The 14,930-nt window shown below is 39.2% G+C and overlaps 1 protein-coding gene across 3 annotated transcripts in view; it reads left to right on the top strand.

The window, feature by feature from the left end:
- JAKMIP2 (janus kinase and microtubule interacting protein 2) overlaps positions 1 to 14,603 on the top strand; it is a gene marked incomplete at both ends in the record, with an annotated part of 55,367 nt that extends 40,764 nt beyond the window's left edge. For 2 of the 3 annotated variants that reach the window (XM_080920274.1, XM_080920273.1), the window contains 3 exons: positions 25 to 228; positions 6,067 to 6,132; positions 8,969 to 9,019. In XM_080920274.1, coding sequence (XP_080776400.1) covers positions 25 to 228; positions 6,067 to 6,132; positions 8,969 to 9,019 — 321 coding nt within the window. Of the gene's footprint in view, positions 1 to 24; positions 229 to 6,066; positions 6,133 to 8,968; positions 9,020 to 14,519 lie in introns of those variants that run through there. The other variant, XM_080920272.1, reaches the window with a different exon arrangement.
- Between the last annotated feature and the right edge of the window lie 327 nt (positions 14,604 to 14,930).

The raw sequence follows: 14,930 nt of genomic DNA, 5'->3' as shown, positions 1-14,930 counted from the left end.
GACTTCTCTGATTCTATTTGCCAGAGAATCCAGGAACTAGAAGCTACTTTGTACAATGCTCTGCAGCAAGAGACTGTGATCAAGTTCGGTGAACTGTTAAGTGACAAGCAGCAGGAAGAGCTGAGGACGGCTGTAGAAAAGTTGCGGCGGCAAATGCTGAGGAAGAGCCGGGAATACGACTGTCAGATACTTCAGGAGAGGATGGAACTTCTACAACAAGCCCACCAGGTGAGGACCAAGGCCCACCTCTGTGTAGGTCAGCCCTGAGCATGTGGGACAGGGCCACATGTGCTCGATACAAGAATGAAACAGTGGACAGACAGACGAGTGAAACAAGTAACTGTTTCCCACCATCATGCAGGTTGGTAAATAAACTTGGTCTTGAGGGAAATGGCATTTCAGAGGTCCTGCATGGGACCATCATTTCTAGAATTATTTTTGTCACAGGCTCCAAATCTATTGGAACCTGTTTCTTCACCTGTGTAAGGAAAAAGGGCACCAGCTCTGCTTCACCTGTCCCTGCCAATAATGGAGCTCCAGGCGATTCTCAGAACAAACAGCAATAACAACAAAGCCTGGAGACTGTTGCATGCTGCCTGGCATTTGTTCAGTGAGGACCTGAAGGCTGTACTTGTGGCTGGAGATGAGATGCTCAGTGGTAAGCAGGGTGGCTGTTTTACAGAGGACTCAGATCCTATTCCCAACACTTACTTGATGGCAAGTAACTGACTATAACTCTAGTTCCAAAGGAACTAGAGCCCTCTCTGATTTCCTCAGACAACAGGCATGCACTTGACATATAGACATACACTCTGAAAAAGCACCCATACATATAAAAATAGATTGTGAAGAATGTAAAGGCATTTCACCTTATCTTCATGGGAGCTCTATGACATAAGTGTTCTTATTCCATTTTTGAGGACAGGGTATTCAAATGATTTATTCAAAATAGTAAATGGCAGAGCAAAATTATAGTCCAGATATGCCAGACCCTAAGAGATAGGTACTAACCAAAGTACAATGCTGTCATACACAGCTTGCGGCCTTTGTGAGTTATGTGATCAATCTAAAGTGGCAAGCCAAAAAAATAGGCACCTATAAGCAACTTGCCACCATAAATTTTTGTAATTCATCATTTGTGTTGGAACTTTACCAGTGAGCAGCAGTAGGGTCCTGTCCATGGAGCAAATTCAAAAGAACTCAAGAATCTATATTGCCAGGTTGAACTATAGGTATTCAAAGCTCTGACACTCTGATGGATTAACAGGTGTGAAGCATGCTTTGGAGTTCAAGTAGAACAGGAATTGTGGTTCTTTTATGATACTAGTAAGAGTGAAGTACCAAAGTCTGCCAGTGCAGATGGAGACAGGAGCTTTGTGGTTTTCAAACCAGCAGAGCACCCAAGGCATTTGTCCTAATGATGATAAGCATGTGCATGCTCTCTCAGAGTGCCCCCAGAATGACAAGGATATGCAGTGTGACCAGTGGAAAGTTGTTGACACTTTTGATGATAGGTTATTTCATGAGTTTGTTTGTTTATTTGTTTCTCACTTTTATTTGGGGGATAAAAATGTCTTCTACACAAATCTCTTACATTGCAAAAGCATCAAATTGATTTTAACAAGTTGGGAGCTTTGTCTTGTAAGTACAGATGTGTTTGTTTTAATGTGAACTTGTGGTTATCCAAATTTGCTTACGATCAAACTCTGGCATCCCAGTTTGAGTCTCTTTTTAACCTTTTAGTTATGCCACCTCTCTCTACAAAGAATTCCTGTTTAAGAGACTCAGGCTGAGCTGAGAGAGTTCCCTGACAATTCCCTCTCTCTAAGAAGCATTTATTAAGTATACTTTTCCAATTATTTCTTACTCTCCTCTTCCCTTTTAATTAGTAGGTATAAATCAGTTATTGTAGAAGGCACCAACTGGGTTGTTCTGAATAGAGCTATGATGTAATTGTGATGTATACATTTTAGAGGTTGTTGCTAGACATTCATTAGACACTTGTGCTTGGGTGTCCCAAAACAAAAACAATGTGTCCTTAGCTCATCTCACTCCATTGGCTTGGGTCAGTAAAATGATCTTAATCTAATCTCACTCACACTCCAGCACTTATGCCTTCTCAGTCATTCCTCTATCTCTCCATGAACTCAGGTAGCAGCCCATCTGACTGACATTGTCCCCCAGGTGCTTTTCAGCTGTTCTGTTTTTGACACCCAGGCATTTTTAGGATTTGTCTTTATGACAATGGATTCCAGGTGCCTCCTGTGCTGACCTAACTCTGTCATCTATGTACGTGTTGAACATTTCAATGTATTTTCTAGAGGTAGATTCCATTTGCTGAATATCTACCTAATTCATCATAGACACTGCCTTTATGTAGACAAAGACAATGGTAATTAGCATAAAAATATGATGAAACATGTTAAATGGCATTAACAAGGGTACTTGGGTCCCCAGGGATCATGGAACTCACATCTTAGGTACTTCCCACTCTCCTCCATAAGTCAGTCCTTGTTTTTATCACCTTTCTTCAAAGTAATTTCTTGCTCAAAGGCATCTATAGTCTCCCTTTCCAATACAATACACAATACACAATAGACATTGTGTAGGATTTTTAAGGTCTTTCATTAGCTGGTATCTAATGTAACTTGAGACCACATCATGAGTTATTCCACATGCAAAGCCTAGTGCCACTTGCCCTTGATGTCCTATTTCCAAGCTTTTGCTTGCTTAATTTTTCACCAAAAGTAGCATTTGAACATTCTCATTGTTTTCCAGTCCCAATTAAATGTCCACCTTTTATAGAAGCTTAAACCAGATAAGCAAATTGGACGAAACATTTTTTAAAAAATATATATTTCAAACCTTATTTTTTAATCAGTAAAAGTTGTGTATTGAGAGCCAGCTGTGTAGCAGATGCTGTGGACATGGCAGTTGCTGAAAACATCTGATCTGTCTTACAGCTGGAAAAAGACAAAGCCATAGCTCAGATGAACCATGTCATGGACCATCTCCACCAGGGCCACTGAGTGCTGTGAAGACACTTAGATGTTGTGTATTGATGTTCATGTGACTAAGACAGAAGAATTAAGCATATTAGGCCAGATAGTCAGATGATATCTCTAAAGATACATGATAACCAAGGTGCCAGCCACAGAAAGGTTTCAGAAAAATGTCTCAGCAAACAGAAGAAACACTAAGACCCCAGTGTGCATTCAATAGCTGTAGAAGATGTCAACATGGCTGACAGGAACCAAGTCAGGCAAAGAGGAAAGGCTGGAGAGCAAGAATGGTCAAGATCAGCATGGAGCCTTTTAATAATTTGGGCCTTGGTTTTAATACAACTCAACTAACTTTTCGTCATCTCTTAGACTTAGGACTGTTGTGATCCTTCTAACCCTTTTTACTCTGATGCCACTAAGAGTGCAACTGCAGGTCTTGTGCATGCTAGTCAGGTGTTATGCCACGTTCACTCTGATCAATTTACATTTCACATTCCTATTAACTATATTGGTTGGTGTAGGAAGGACTTGATCCTACATGGTGTAGAATGAACCAAAGAAAAGGCAGGAAGAAATAATATTCTCTCATCAGCCCAATAAGGAATGATGGTGAGCTCATGCACTATGTTCATGATAGTGAGAGAGGGAGGGGGGGAGGAGATAGGGAGGGAAGAATGAAGGGAAGAAGAGAGAAAGGGAGAGAGAAATGGGAGAAATGGAGAGGGGGGGAGAAGGAAGAGTTTGAGACTCTGGAGTCTCAGATTTCTCTTTGTTGGATGACAAGTGTCTGGGAAAGAGAAGACTATTACATGTGATAAAAATAATGTATTGATCCACTATGTGATGAGTTGGTATTATGCATAGACTCACAGCCTTAGGAACTGAAGATTGGTGAAACCATTTTACATCTTTGACATTTCAGACCTTTGCTACTTAATTTTGTTATTCTCAGTTTTACATTCCACCTAGTTGAAGAACATTAGGTGATTTTGTTTGTTTGTTTGTTTGAAAGCAAGAATTAGGTGATGCCTTAGCTGTCTTCTCCAGTACATGTGGCACAGTTGTAGACATGTCAGAAAGCACAGAGTTGATGGCTGAACAAGCACTGCAGGAATCTCATGGATGCAGTTTTCTGAATCAGTTATTTATGTCTGTATACAGATAAAGGCCAAGGAATTGTGGCACATTTATCATTTTGTTGTATAGTATTAGAGCCTATGCAGTAGTGCTGAAGTACACACAAGCACACAGATCACATATGTAAGTGCCACTGTTATTCCAGGCTCACCTGAATCTCATTATTCATCAGCATTGACATCTCAAGATGATAACAAGAGCACATTTCTCACCTCTTTTCTTTAGTGGTAGGATTTGTCAATCTGGCACTACTAAAAGAGATTGTCAGCTCATTCTTAACTCTTTGGGGTGGAACGAAGCCTCCTGCAGTGTAGGATATTGAGCAGCTCCTCTGACTTAGACCCAGCAGATGCCATTGGCACACACCCTCAATAATGGCAATAAAAGATACTTACACAATTAAGTTCTGGTGACAGGTACATAAATTTCCCACTATATTAAAATATGAAACAATTATGCATTAGAAAATAATCATACCAACTAATTTGAAGAATTCTAAGACATTACCAAATGACACCCTCCAGCAGAGGGTTAAAAGCACCTCAAGTAGAGATTTTGTTTTTTAGGAGAGGAAGCTTGATTTTTCAAGTTAAAATCTTTTTCTTCCATCTTACATGGTTTTGTTCCCACATTGCCTTATAAAACCCTTTACATAAGTAATCATCCTAGTGAGACTTCTAGGTGAAGAGCCAGTTTACAGCTCCCTGCAAACAGTGATCGTTAAATAACAAGATTACTAAGCATCCCAATGCACATGGGTACCAAAAGCCTGAAGGTGGCCAAGAGGAATTGTGAAGACTTATCTTACCTCCTAACAGTTGTCTATATAATGCCCTATCTAAGCTGCATTGTTCCAGTGCATGGAATGTAGTTCTATGAGCTCCTGTGCTATTTCTTACTAATGCTTCATCCCCAGCTTATTGGCTTACTTCTGAAAAGTTGGGTTAAAGTGTACTCTCTCTTGGCGCTTGTGAATTGACTAATCATGTTGTCTATGGAAATTCTAACTCCAAGGAAGCTTGTGGCAGGGGAGACAAGAAAGATCAACAGGTTGTTTCCTGTTGCACAGTTATCTTTAGCTATTTTTTGCTGTACAAATAAGCAACAAGAATATCAATTCAAAGGATTGGCAAAAGTAGTCATCTCATGCTCACTAGTTTGGGATACTGCTCTCTTTATAAGGATGCAACATTTCACATCTATCTTAAGTTCACAATCTCCTGGGCCAAAAGCAATCCGGCCAAGTCCAGTGGCAGTGTGGTGGAATACACACCTGTCACCTGAGCTAGGCCTCTGTTTGGGGTAAGAAAGGCTGTTAGTAGCCTGTTACTGTGACAAGATTCCTAAGAAAATCAATTCAATCAGAGATAAGCTCATTCATGCTTGCACTTGCAGAAGTCCCTGTCTATGGTCATAGCTCCTTGTTTTGTGCACTGGTGCCTCATCATGAAAGTAGCATTAGCTGGAACAAAGTGGCTCACCCTGCGGCAGCTAAAAAGTAAAGAGGAGAAAGTGGTCAAGGTCCCAATACCCTTATTAGGGAACGCCCCCCTCCACCACCACCACCCCGTGACCTGACTGACTTCTACAAAACCCTACCTTGTAAAGTGTCTCTGGCTTTCCTTACCACATGGGCTGGTAACCACGCCTGTAGGATGTGTTCGTCCGGAAGTCATGTAAGATCTAAACCAAAACAATGAGAAAATACTCTGTTTAAAAGTCTTATCTGTCTGTGATAATACATTCCCACCCCAAGTCTGGGTCAGCTTTGTAACCTGCAGAAACCCCATAGACAAGGAAAAGGATGTTTCTGCTATTTCCATTCACTGAGACCTAATACAAATGTTTTTGTATAAAGTGGTATGTTTTGTTTGGTAAACAAGTTTCCCTACAACCTAACATCTAGCTTTTTCTTCATTTTATTTAGAGAATCCGTGACCTAGAAGATAAAACAGACATACAGAAGCGGCAGATAAAAGACTTAGAAGAAAAGGTATTCACTAAACTCTGTATCCCCTTTATTTAATCTTAACGTGGTGTTGATCCTGCCTCGGTACTTTCCCTTTCTTCTAGTTACTGTGTCTGGAACAGGCAGCTGTAGGTACACAGAGAGCAGTGCCCACCCATAGTCAAACACCAGGATTTTGGGCAAGGTTGTCCCATCAGCAGCCTTTGGAATTTTGCTATGTGTGGTTTTGATTCTCTTCTCTCTACCTTCTTTGTCTTAATTTCCAGCACTTTTAAAACTTACTCTAATTTACTTTATCTTGCAAAGATATATTAGTACCTTTAAAAATTCCCATTATGTATAAAAGTCCCTTTGATTCCTAGGCTTCAACAATTACTTCAGAAACCTATACTGACAGCAATAAGTGTGCCTGCCATTTTTCTCAGTAGTTAAAAAGAGAAATTTCTTCCAAGAAAGTTTATGCTTGGACAAAATAAATAGTCATTCTCTAAAGAGAGAACTTGGAAAGATTGTGTTGATGGGAGAGAAATGTCTGCCTTGCACAAATGCCTGTCCTGTCTGACAGGCCAGGAGCATTCTGCTGGGAATACAGAAAGGGTAGAGAGGCTCTCTCCCACGTACCTATCTCCCTGGCTTGAAGTAACTACCCTAACCCCTGGAATTAAAATACTAGGGTTGCCACTTCAGCTGCTTTCTAAATAGATGCTGTGGAAATTTGGGGAGAAAAGAAATTAAGATGATTTAATCTTAATTAAATTAATCTTAAATAAATTAAAATTAGTTAAAGCTTTCAGAATTTAATAAGAATGTGGCACAGCCACTTCTATATTTATAGATTCAAACTTCCTAGACGTTTATGAAAATAAAGTAATGCAGCAATTGGTGCTGAATATTGTCTTAAAGTAGTGAACTGAGCTATTTAAATGCCAAGGCAGCTGACTCTTGAAAGGGGGTAGAATGGGAGATGAAGTTCACGCTGGGTGTTCAGCTTCATTGGTCTCACTCCCTCTTGCCCTGTATCCTAAAATAGTTAAGAGTTCTTTGTGACAGCAAATTCTTCCCTATTCCCCTTGGAACCATTGAAAGCCTATGTAGATTACACACAGTCTCCCTGCTGGCCTTGGGTGGCTCATTCCCATGTATACAGTTGGTGAGAATCAGAAGTTATCAACAAACCAAGCAACACATCCTCAACTTCGTACAGTAGTTCACATGTGCAGTGCACTTCCTCCTTTGTTACTTCTATTTCGTCATATAATTATCCCATGAGGGAGACACAGCAGACATTTTGGCCTCTTTTATTTATGTAGTAAGCAATGCATCAAAGAAAGTAAACATCTTGCCCAAGGTTATATAACCAGTCTATGGAAAATTAAGGTGAGAGGCTGGTGTGACCAACTATAGGTCCCATTTCACTGTAGGAACTAAGAATGTTGTGACAGACTGTGTCATTGCTTCATGCTCAGCTCAAACTTCTCCTTCAAGGAGTGGTGGGAAGCCTCCCATTCTCCCTCATTCTCTAGTCTTCTTGTTATGTGTGTATTTTCAAAGAATACTTTTCAAAATCCAGGCTTGGGCCTTTAATCTCAGCACTCATGAGGTAGAGTCAGGAAAATCTCTGTGAGTTCAAGGCCAGCCTCCTCTATAAAGTGAGTTTCAGGACAGCCAGGGCAGTTAGACAAAAAGAAAAAAGAAAAAAAAAAAAACCCAAAACAAAAACCAAACAGAAACCATAAAGAAAATACTTTTTAAAGAGACAAAGTTTCATTTACTAGAACAAATCATCAACGTATAAATATAAAATATTAACATATGTTTATAAATAGATAATATAAGCAAATAAGAAAATTAAATAAAAAGTCATCAATCATAGATTTCAGCATATTATTTTTATAACAATTGCAATAATGTTGCAAAATATTATAAGGGTTGGCAATGACAGAATTATGCAAATAACCATTCAGGATCCTCTCCAACATGCTGTCTTCATAGAACATTCCTAAAGTGGCTTAATGGACGTAAAGTCTACCAAAGGAACCCACATTTGAATGTACACCTGGCCTGTGAGAATTCAAAATTAATACATAGTTGATTTTACTCCAGAACTTCATATGCATGAGTCTCTTCATCTGATTTTCTGTTCTCTAATGAAGGATTTTGGTAAAGATATCAAATTAGACTATTTATAAGTCACATATGAAGAGGTCTATTCCAAAATGAGGACAGCTGGAATATCCCTCCTTCATTATCTATAATACCCACTGATGTGGTATTACCTTCCATACCAGTAGGAGGAACATACATTCTAATTTGTACAGGATATCCCAATTTATACTTTTTAATCCTGTTTAATTCCTAACAGTGTCCCATCTTCTCAAGTGTGTTTCACTCATTGTGACCCATTACACAATTCCTTAATATTCTTCCTGATGGGTCTTGGTCTTAAAATCTGTCACATTAATAAGAGCTTAATAAGCATAGATCTCTTGTTACATTTTTGAAGTACCCATCCATTCCTGAAAAAAGAGATAATGTATACAATAAAGTACAACTCACAATATCTGGGCTCTGGCTCTCAGTGTACCCCAAGAGTGTATGAAGTTAGACTACTGGCTTACCACTCTGTGCTTACTTTTTATCATCTATAAAATGTGGAGCCAAATGCCAAGAGCAATTGCCTGTGAGACTCCCTTGCCAATGACTCTAATGTGTATGCATCTGCCTTAGAGGCATGGCTCTGGCAAACAGGTGAATGGTGGAATGTTTTAAAATGAAGTAATATGGAACAGCTGAGTTTTTATACTGCGGGCGTGACTGAGGAAAGTTCAGATTTACATAATCTCCTTTTTTTCTTCTGCAGTTTCTGTTTCTATTCTTGTTCTTCTCTCTTGCCTTCATTCTATGGCCTTGATGTCAAGGTGCCTCTTAAAGGTAAGATTCCATGTATCTCAAAGACGGCTCTAGAAGGTGGTCCAGAAGGATGATGTTACATATTGTTATTGCAGCATGTTTTTGTTTTTTCCCCAACACTAAATAGTTTGGTCAGTCATAAAATGGAAAATGGGTCCAATCCAGGTTGGCTGTTTTTAAAATTCAAGGTCATATGTTGTAAAATGGACTTGTTCGCTTTAATTTTACCACCCTGAGAAACTGCAGTGTCTATGAACCTTAGTGTTCTCATGGTGACTGTCCGTCACACAGGAGGTGTTGTGTCTCTATCCCCCAACTGAGAAAATAGCACCGTCTCTTTAGTATGTCTCCGGCCTTAAAGTGCTGATTCCAAGACTCAGATAAGCCAGCCATTTCCCCTACTGCAGCTCTGTCCACGTCAGATGTCTGGAAAACAGGATATTAAGTGAACTTGAATCTTGTTTTGAAGCAAGATACTTTCCAACACATCAATTCAAGGGGCGGGGGCCGGGGGAAATGACATCTTATGATGGCCATTACCAAGCCCAAAATGAGCACATGCATCAGCAATTCTAGCTCATGGTTCTCACTGCTGAAAATAGCAGCTACAGAAACCCTATCGTGCACTTCCTGAGTGAGACCACTTGAGCTGATAGAGTTGATGGAGGTGGGAGTGAAAGAGAGCAGACGTTGGTCTGCATTTCAGAGCCGACCAGATGGTTCTGGTGCCCAGTCAGCAAAAGAAACTGCAAATCTCAATCTCAGTACTACTGTTCACAAAGGGGGTTCCCATGCTATTCTAAATATACTTTCTATGGACCACTTTTGACACTGATTATGTCATGGAGTTGCATTATCCAGAGATCCAGAGTTCCTGTCCAGGCTTCATATTAGTTTTTTTGGGTTTTTTTTTTTTTTTTTTTTTTTTTTGTTTTGTTTTGTTTTGTTTTGTTTTGTTTTTTAGCAAGCAGAAAAATATAGAAGAGACACACTTTCCCTCCTCATGCATGTTGTTAACCTCATTGCCTCCCTGGGAAACAAACTAGTAAGAAAGCTTTAGCATGATCTGAGCTTAGAAGAATAAAAGAAAAAGGCTCAAAAAGTTTACATCCTTTGATTATCAACCCGTAAAGGAAGGAGAACATGGGGGTAAAGGAAGAAGTCTGTGGTAAGTCACTAACGGGGCCACAGTGTTGGCAAACAGTTCCTCTTCAAAATAAGCGGAGTAGATGCCATAAATAAAGAGCCAGTGCTACATAGCAACTTAGAAAAGGCAAAGTGACAAGTACCAGGTGGAAAGGAGGGACCTCCAGTATCACTAGCACTCACACTGCCGAGCCCTGGGAGTTAGTCCCAGCAACAAGAACTTTCAATCCTCAACAACCACACTCTGGCATAAGCAACACCTTTATTCCTGTTTTACCATCAGAAAGGCAGCATCCGGTGCCTGTCTGCTAACACTGTGCTTGCGGGACTATGGTCTACACTCACTTTCTTCACTCCACAGGCAGTTTAACCAGCAAAAGCAGGGCATCTTCATTTCATCCTGAAGGAAGTGCACATTCATTCATGAAGGGCACAGTATCTTCTGCTCTCTTGAGTGTCAGGGAGCTGGGGAAGACCCAGCATGCCTTCCCCACCGTTACTAAGTTTTTGGAAGTCTCTCGGGAATGTTCAAGATTGGATATGTGCTTCCAAAAGGCACACAACTGATACTTTGTTATTCTCTCTAAAACGAAAGACTAGTGTGGAAGTACAATAGCAGAGGAATGGGACAATTAATCTGGTCAGTATAAAATGGATACAGGGGAGGGAGAGTGGTTTATAATCACAGCAGAGAACCACAGAAGTCAGTTGTAAGTGTGAATTCTGCCACTGAACCTGAGTGTAACAGCAGACAGTGTATTTAATTTACACGAGTCTTTAAATATTTTCCTTCATTATGGTGATGTGTTGAGAGAATTAAGTGATGTCACACATGAAAAATATTTATCAAATTACCTGAAAAATAATTAAGTAATCTTCATTTTTAGCTATTCCTATGTTTAATGTTAGTTATTGCATGTATTGACGTTCTAACACAGATAATGAAAGTGTAAGTTTCACTATTTCCAAGCAGATTATAGCCTAAATCCAAACAAAAAAAAAATTATTTATTTTCAAAAGATAATAATATCTTAACTAATTTATGGAAATACAATAGAACTAAAAACTGAATGATTTTATCTGAGTCTGCAAAGCATCTCCATAAAGATAGAAGATTAGAGAAAAGTGGTCAGATTGTTCATAGGTAGGAAAAGCACATGACAGATAGTTTTATATATACTGACTTAATATTTATTCTGTTCATTAACGTTAACTTACATATGAAAATATGTACTGTTTAAAACAATAGGATTCATATTCATGCATGTTTTTGAGTAATACTGTAAGTGATCCCTGATAGTTTTTAAAAATGCATCACCATTGCATATACATAACCCTGATTTCAGTCTCTAGCTCCAGGCAAAAAGGGGTGTGAGGGTAATTGAAAGCCATGTTTTAATACTAATAACAACCCTGTAAAATCAATGCTATTATTTTGTTACACCATATTATTTTTTGGATCTGCATCCCATTTAAAACAAACAAAAAACTGCCCCAGACTGGGTGATCTATAAATATTAATGAGATATTTTCCACAGCAGGGAGAATTAAAGTCTTCATTTAGGCATGCGCATGATCTGATGAAGTTTTGGTTTCTGCTTCAAAGACAACACATACCTTGTGTGTTCTGTAAGAGACAGTATGTCCCCATACAAGAGAGGAAGCAGAAGGGCAAAAAGAACCTCCTTCATTCCCTCAGACATTTTACGGAGAAATCATCCAGCCCATGACAATATCACCTCCTTTGTCAGTAGAAAGGTCAAGGAAGCCTCTACCCTCTGGCTTCTATTAGGCTTCATTCAGTATTATATATTCCATGCTCAAACTCCCAGGTATCAATTACTTAACAACCCTCAATGCCATTTTTTTCGGTAGAAAAGAGATAAAGATGGCTCTCCATTGTGTGATAAATTGCTTTTCAGTTCTGAAGAAATGTAAAAGTGTGAGAGTTGCCCCTCGGTCTCCAAATGGTGTGACTGGTTAAATGGTGGCGCCTTTAGGATGCTACAGTCTTTGGCAGATGCTAGCTGCTAGAAGAGAGGCAGTTTTCTTTGAGGGTGTGGTCCAGGATAGGTCAACCATGCTCCACTTAAAAGCCACTATCCAAGAGCAGAACAAACTGGATTCAGTGGGAAAAAAAATGAAAATGAAAGTTGTTGAGGTAGGAATAGTAGTTTAAGGATGAAAGTGAATGTTGTCAAAATATATGATGTGAATTTCTTAAAGAATCACTAAAACCATTGCTTAAAGATAATAAATCACAAGTCAGATGTGACATGCTCTTGGTTCAAAGTCTCGTGGCATGTAGGGTTTTTGAATGGTAGCTGCAACTAGTGTGTTTGATGAAGGAAGGAGTGCTCAGCACTTTTAAGTACTGGCTCATAAGAATCCCTGTGACCCATATTGTGATTCTGGATAACAGAGTCATTTAGTTTCAACACAGTTGGCCTTATAATAGTGCTAACTATGTCCTTTAAAGATACCCCTTAATTTGTAGAACTGTAAAAGCCTAGGAAATTACTTATGGACTAACTGGTTTTAAGACTAGCATGTGTTTTTAGCTACAACTACATGTGCTATCTGGCTAATTGTGATAGGTAGGAGTGATAGGCTACTCTATGGTAGTTTAGTCTCAGCCTGTCTGAGAACCAGCCTTTTCCAGGGTTCTTCTTGTTCTGGTTCCCATCAGTGGCGCTACAGCCTGCAGCCTCCTGCTGAGGTCAATTTTTGTTGACACATAAACAAAAATATTGAACCTTCTGCTCTCCCAGTCTGTCCTCCCACTCCAATTCTTTCCTCTAAAAAATAAGGGAAGAGAAAGAATTATGTATACAGAAGGCAGATCTCCTCCTGTGTACACATCACCAATCTCTTTATGCCTCTTGGCAACACCACCTCCTCCCAGGGTATTCTCTTTAATTTGCCTATGTAGCTATCCATTCTTGTGTGTGCATTCCTTCCCACCACCCCACTTCCTCCTGCTGCTGCTGCTGCTGCTGCTGCTGCTGCTGCTGCTGCTACTGCTGCTGCTGCTGCTGCTGCTGTTCTATACACTTCACACTAGATGGTCTGTGAGATTCTATCTCCCATGTCGTAATAAGAGTGCTGGGGTTACCCATAGGAGCCACAACATTCAGTGGCTTTTCTGTTTGTTTGCTTGCTTGCTTGTTTGCTTGCTTATTTGTTTTGATGGGTTTTCTGGGATCCTAACTCAGCTCATCAAGTTTATGCAGCAAGTAGTACTTTTACTCATCCACTTGTGTTCTGCACCCTTCCCCTCCCATCATAATCTCACCCCCTCATTCATTGTACAACTTCCTGTAGTCTACTCTGTGAATATCCATCTGCGTCCGTCTAACCAAGACATTAGACCAAACTTTCCCCATAAAACTACTTTATAAACATGTCTAACTTTACTTACAGCAGGAAGGTTTTTCTGCTTAATATGCCTCTATGTGGTGATTTGAAAATATGATCAAGATGATATGAAATACCTCTTTTTCTCTCAATTTAGATCTTGTCAACATTTCTAGGGCAATAGCATAGTCTTTCTACAGAAACAATATCTTCATTTTTTTTTTATTTAGATGGGGAAAAAGTGCTGCTTAGAGAAGCTGAATAACTTGATACTACAAACAAAGGAACGCAATACTAAAACTTGATTCTAAAACCAAGGAAAGGTTTTTCTCCACCCATGTCATTCAGTAAAGCACAGCAGTCTGTCCTCTTGTGACTTCTCTGGCTTTCACTGGAAGACAGAACATTATAAAGGGGAGTTACATTCAAGTAGAAATACAGACAGCAGTGCATGCTTAGGAACTGAAAAAAAAAAAAAAAAAAACATAGCCACAGCTCAGTTTCAGTGACATTTCAAAGTCAACAATGAAGTCTTCCTGCAGAATCCTCGGGCTGTTCTGGGTGAGAAAACACTCCAGCAGCTACAACTGTAGGACAGAAAGTGTGACTATAAAAAGTTGTAGGTAAAATAGCTTTTTAAATAATATCTTGTAATAATGATAATAGCTAACATATTAGGGCACTTTCTGTGAAAGCTCTTGATTTCTTTATATGCATCTTATTTCAATAAAATGTAGAGTAAATAATTTTTCTTTTTCTCTTAAAGTAACTAAGCCTAGAGATATTATATAACTTCTAAAAAGCACTCAGCTCAAAAAACATACACAAGAATAAAAATGTTTTTATCTTTTCTCTGAATTTATTTAGGGTTTTGGTTTGGTTTTGATACTAGAGACTAAACAAAACCTGTCTTGTATAAGAGTTTTCCTTCCTTTTCTTTTTCTGATTAGCTGTCAGTACGAACAATGGCTGATAAATTCTTTTCCTCTATTTTATAGAAAAATCAAGAACTTGGATCATACCCCAAGAAGGCAAATGCTTTTAAATCTTCAAAGATGGCAAAATTGTTTACACCGATGTAAGGAAAATCAAATCTAAGAATTACTCTGTAGCCAAGACTATGTGCTTTAAAGCCATTACTCAAGGTTTCTTACTTGACAGTTTATAATGACCCTGTTGAAAAATCTACATTATATGCTGCATTTAATGAAACGTGTGTATGTCAAACCAGAAGAAGAGAACTATAAACATGTATTGTGGGAAGGAAAAGTTCAGCAGTGGAACCAGTTTCAGCAGATCAAGAGAAGATGTGTCTTGGGCATGGAACCAAAGTTACAATGAAACATTCAACTCCTGCTGTGCAGGGGGGGTCATTTTAATGTAACACCACACCCCATGGAAACACTATT

Source organism: Micromys minutus (genome assembly GCF_963924665.1).
Source record: "Micromys minutus genome assembly, chromosome: 8".
Lineage (NCBI taxonomy): Eukaryota > Metazoa > Chordata > Mammalia > Rodentia > Muridae > Micromys > Micromys minutus.
The sequence above is the reverse complement of the archived record's forward strand: the minus strand, read 5'-3'. Positions and strand labels throughout refer to the sequence as shown.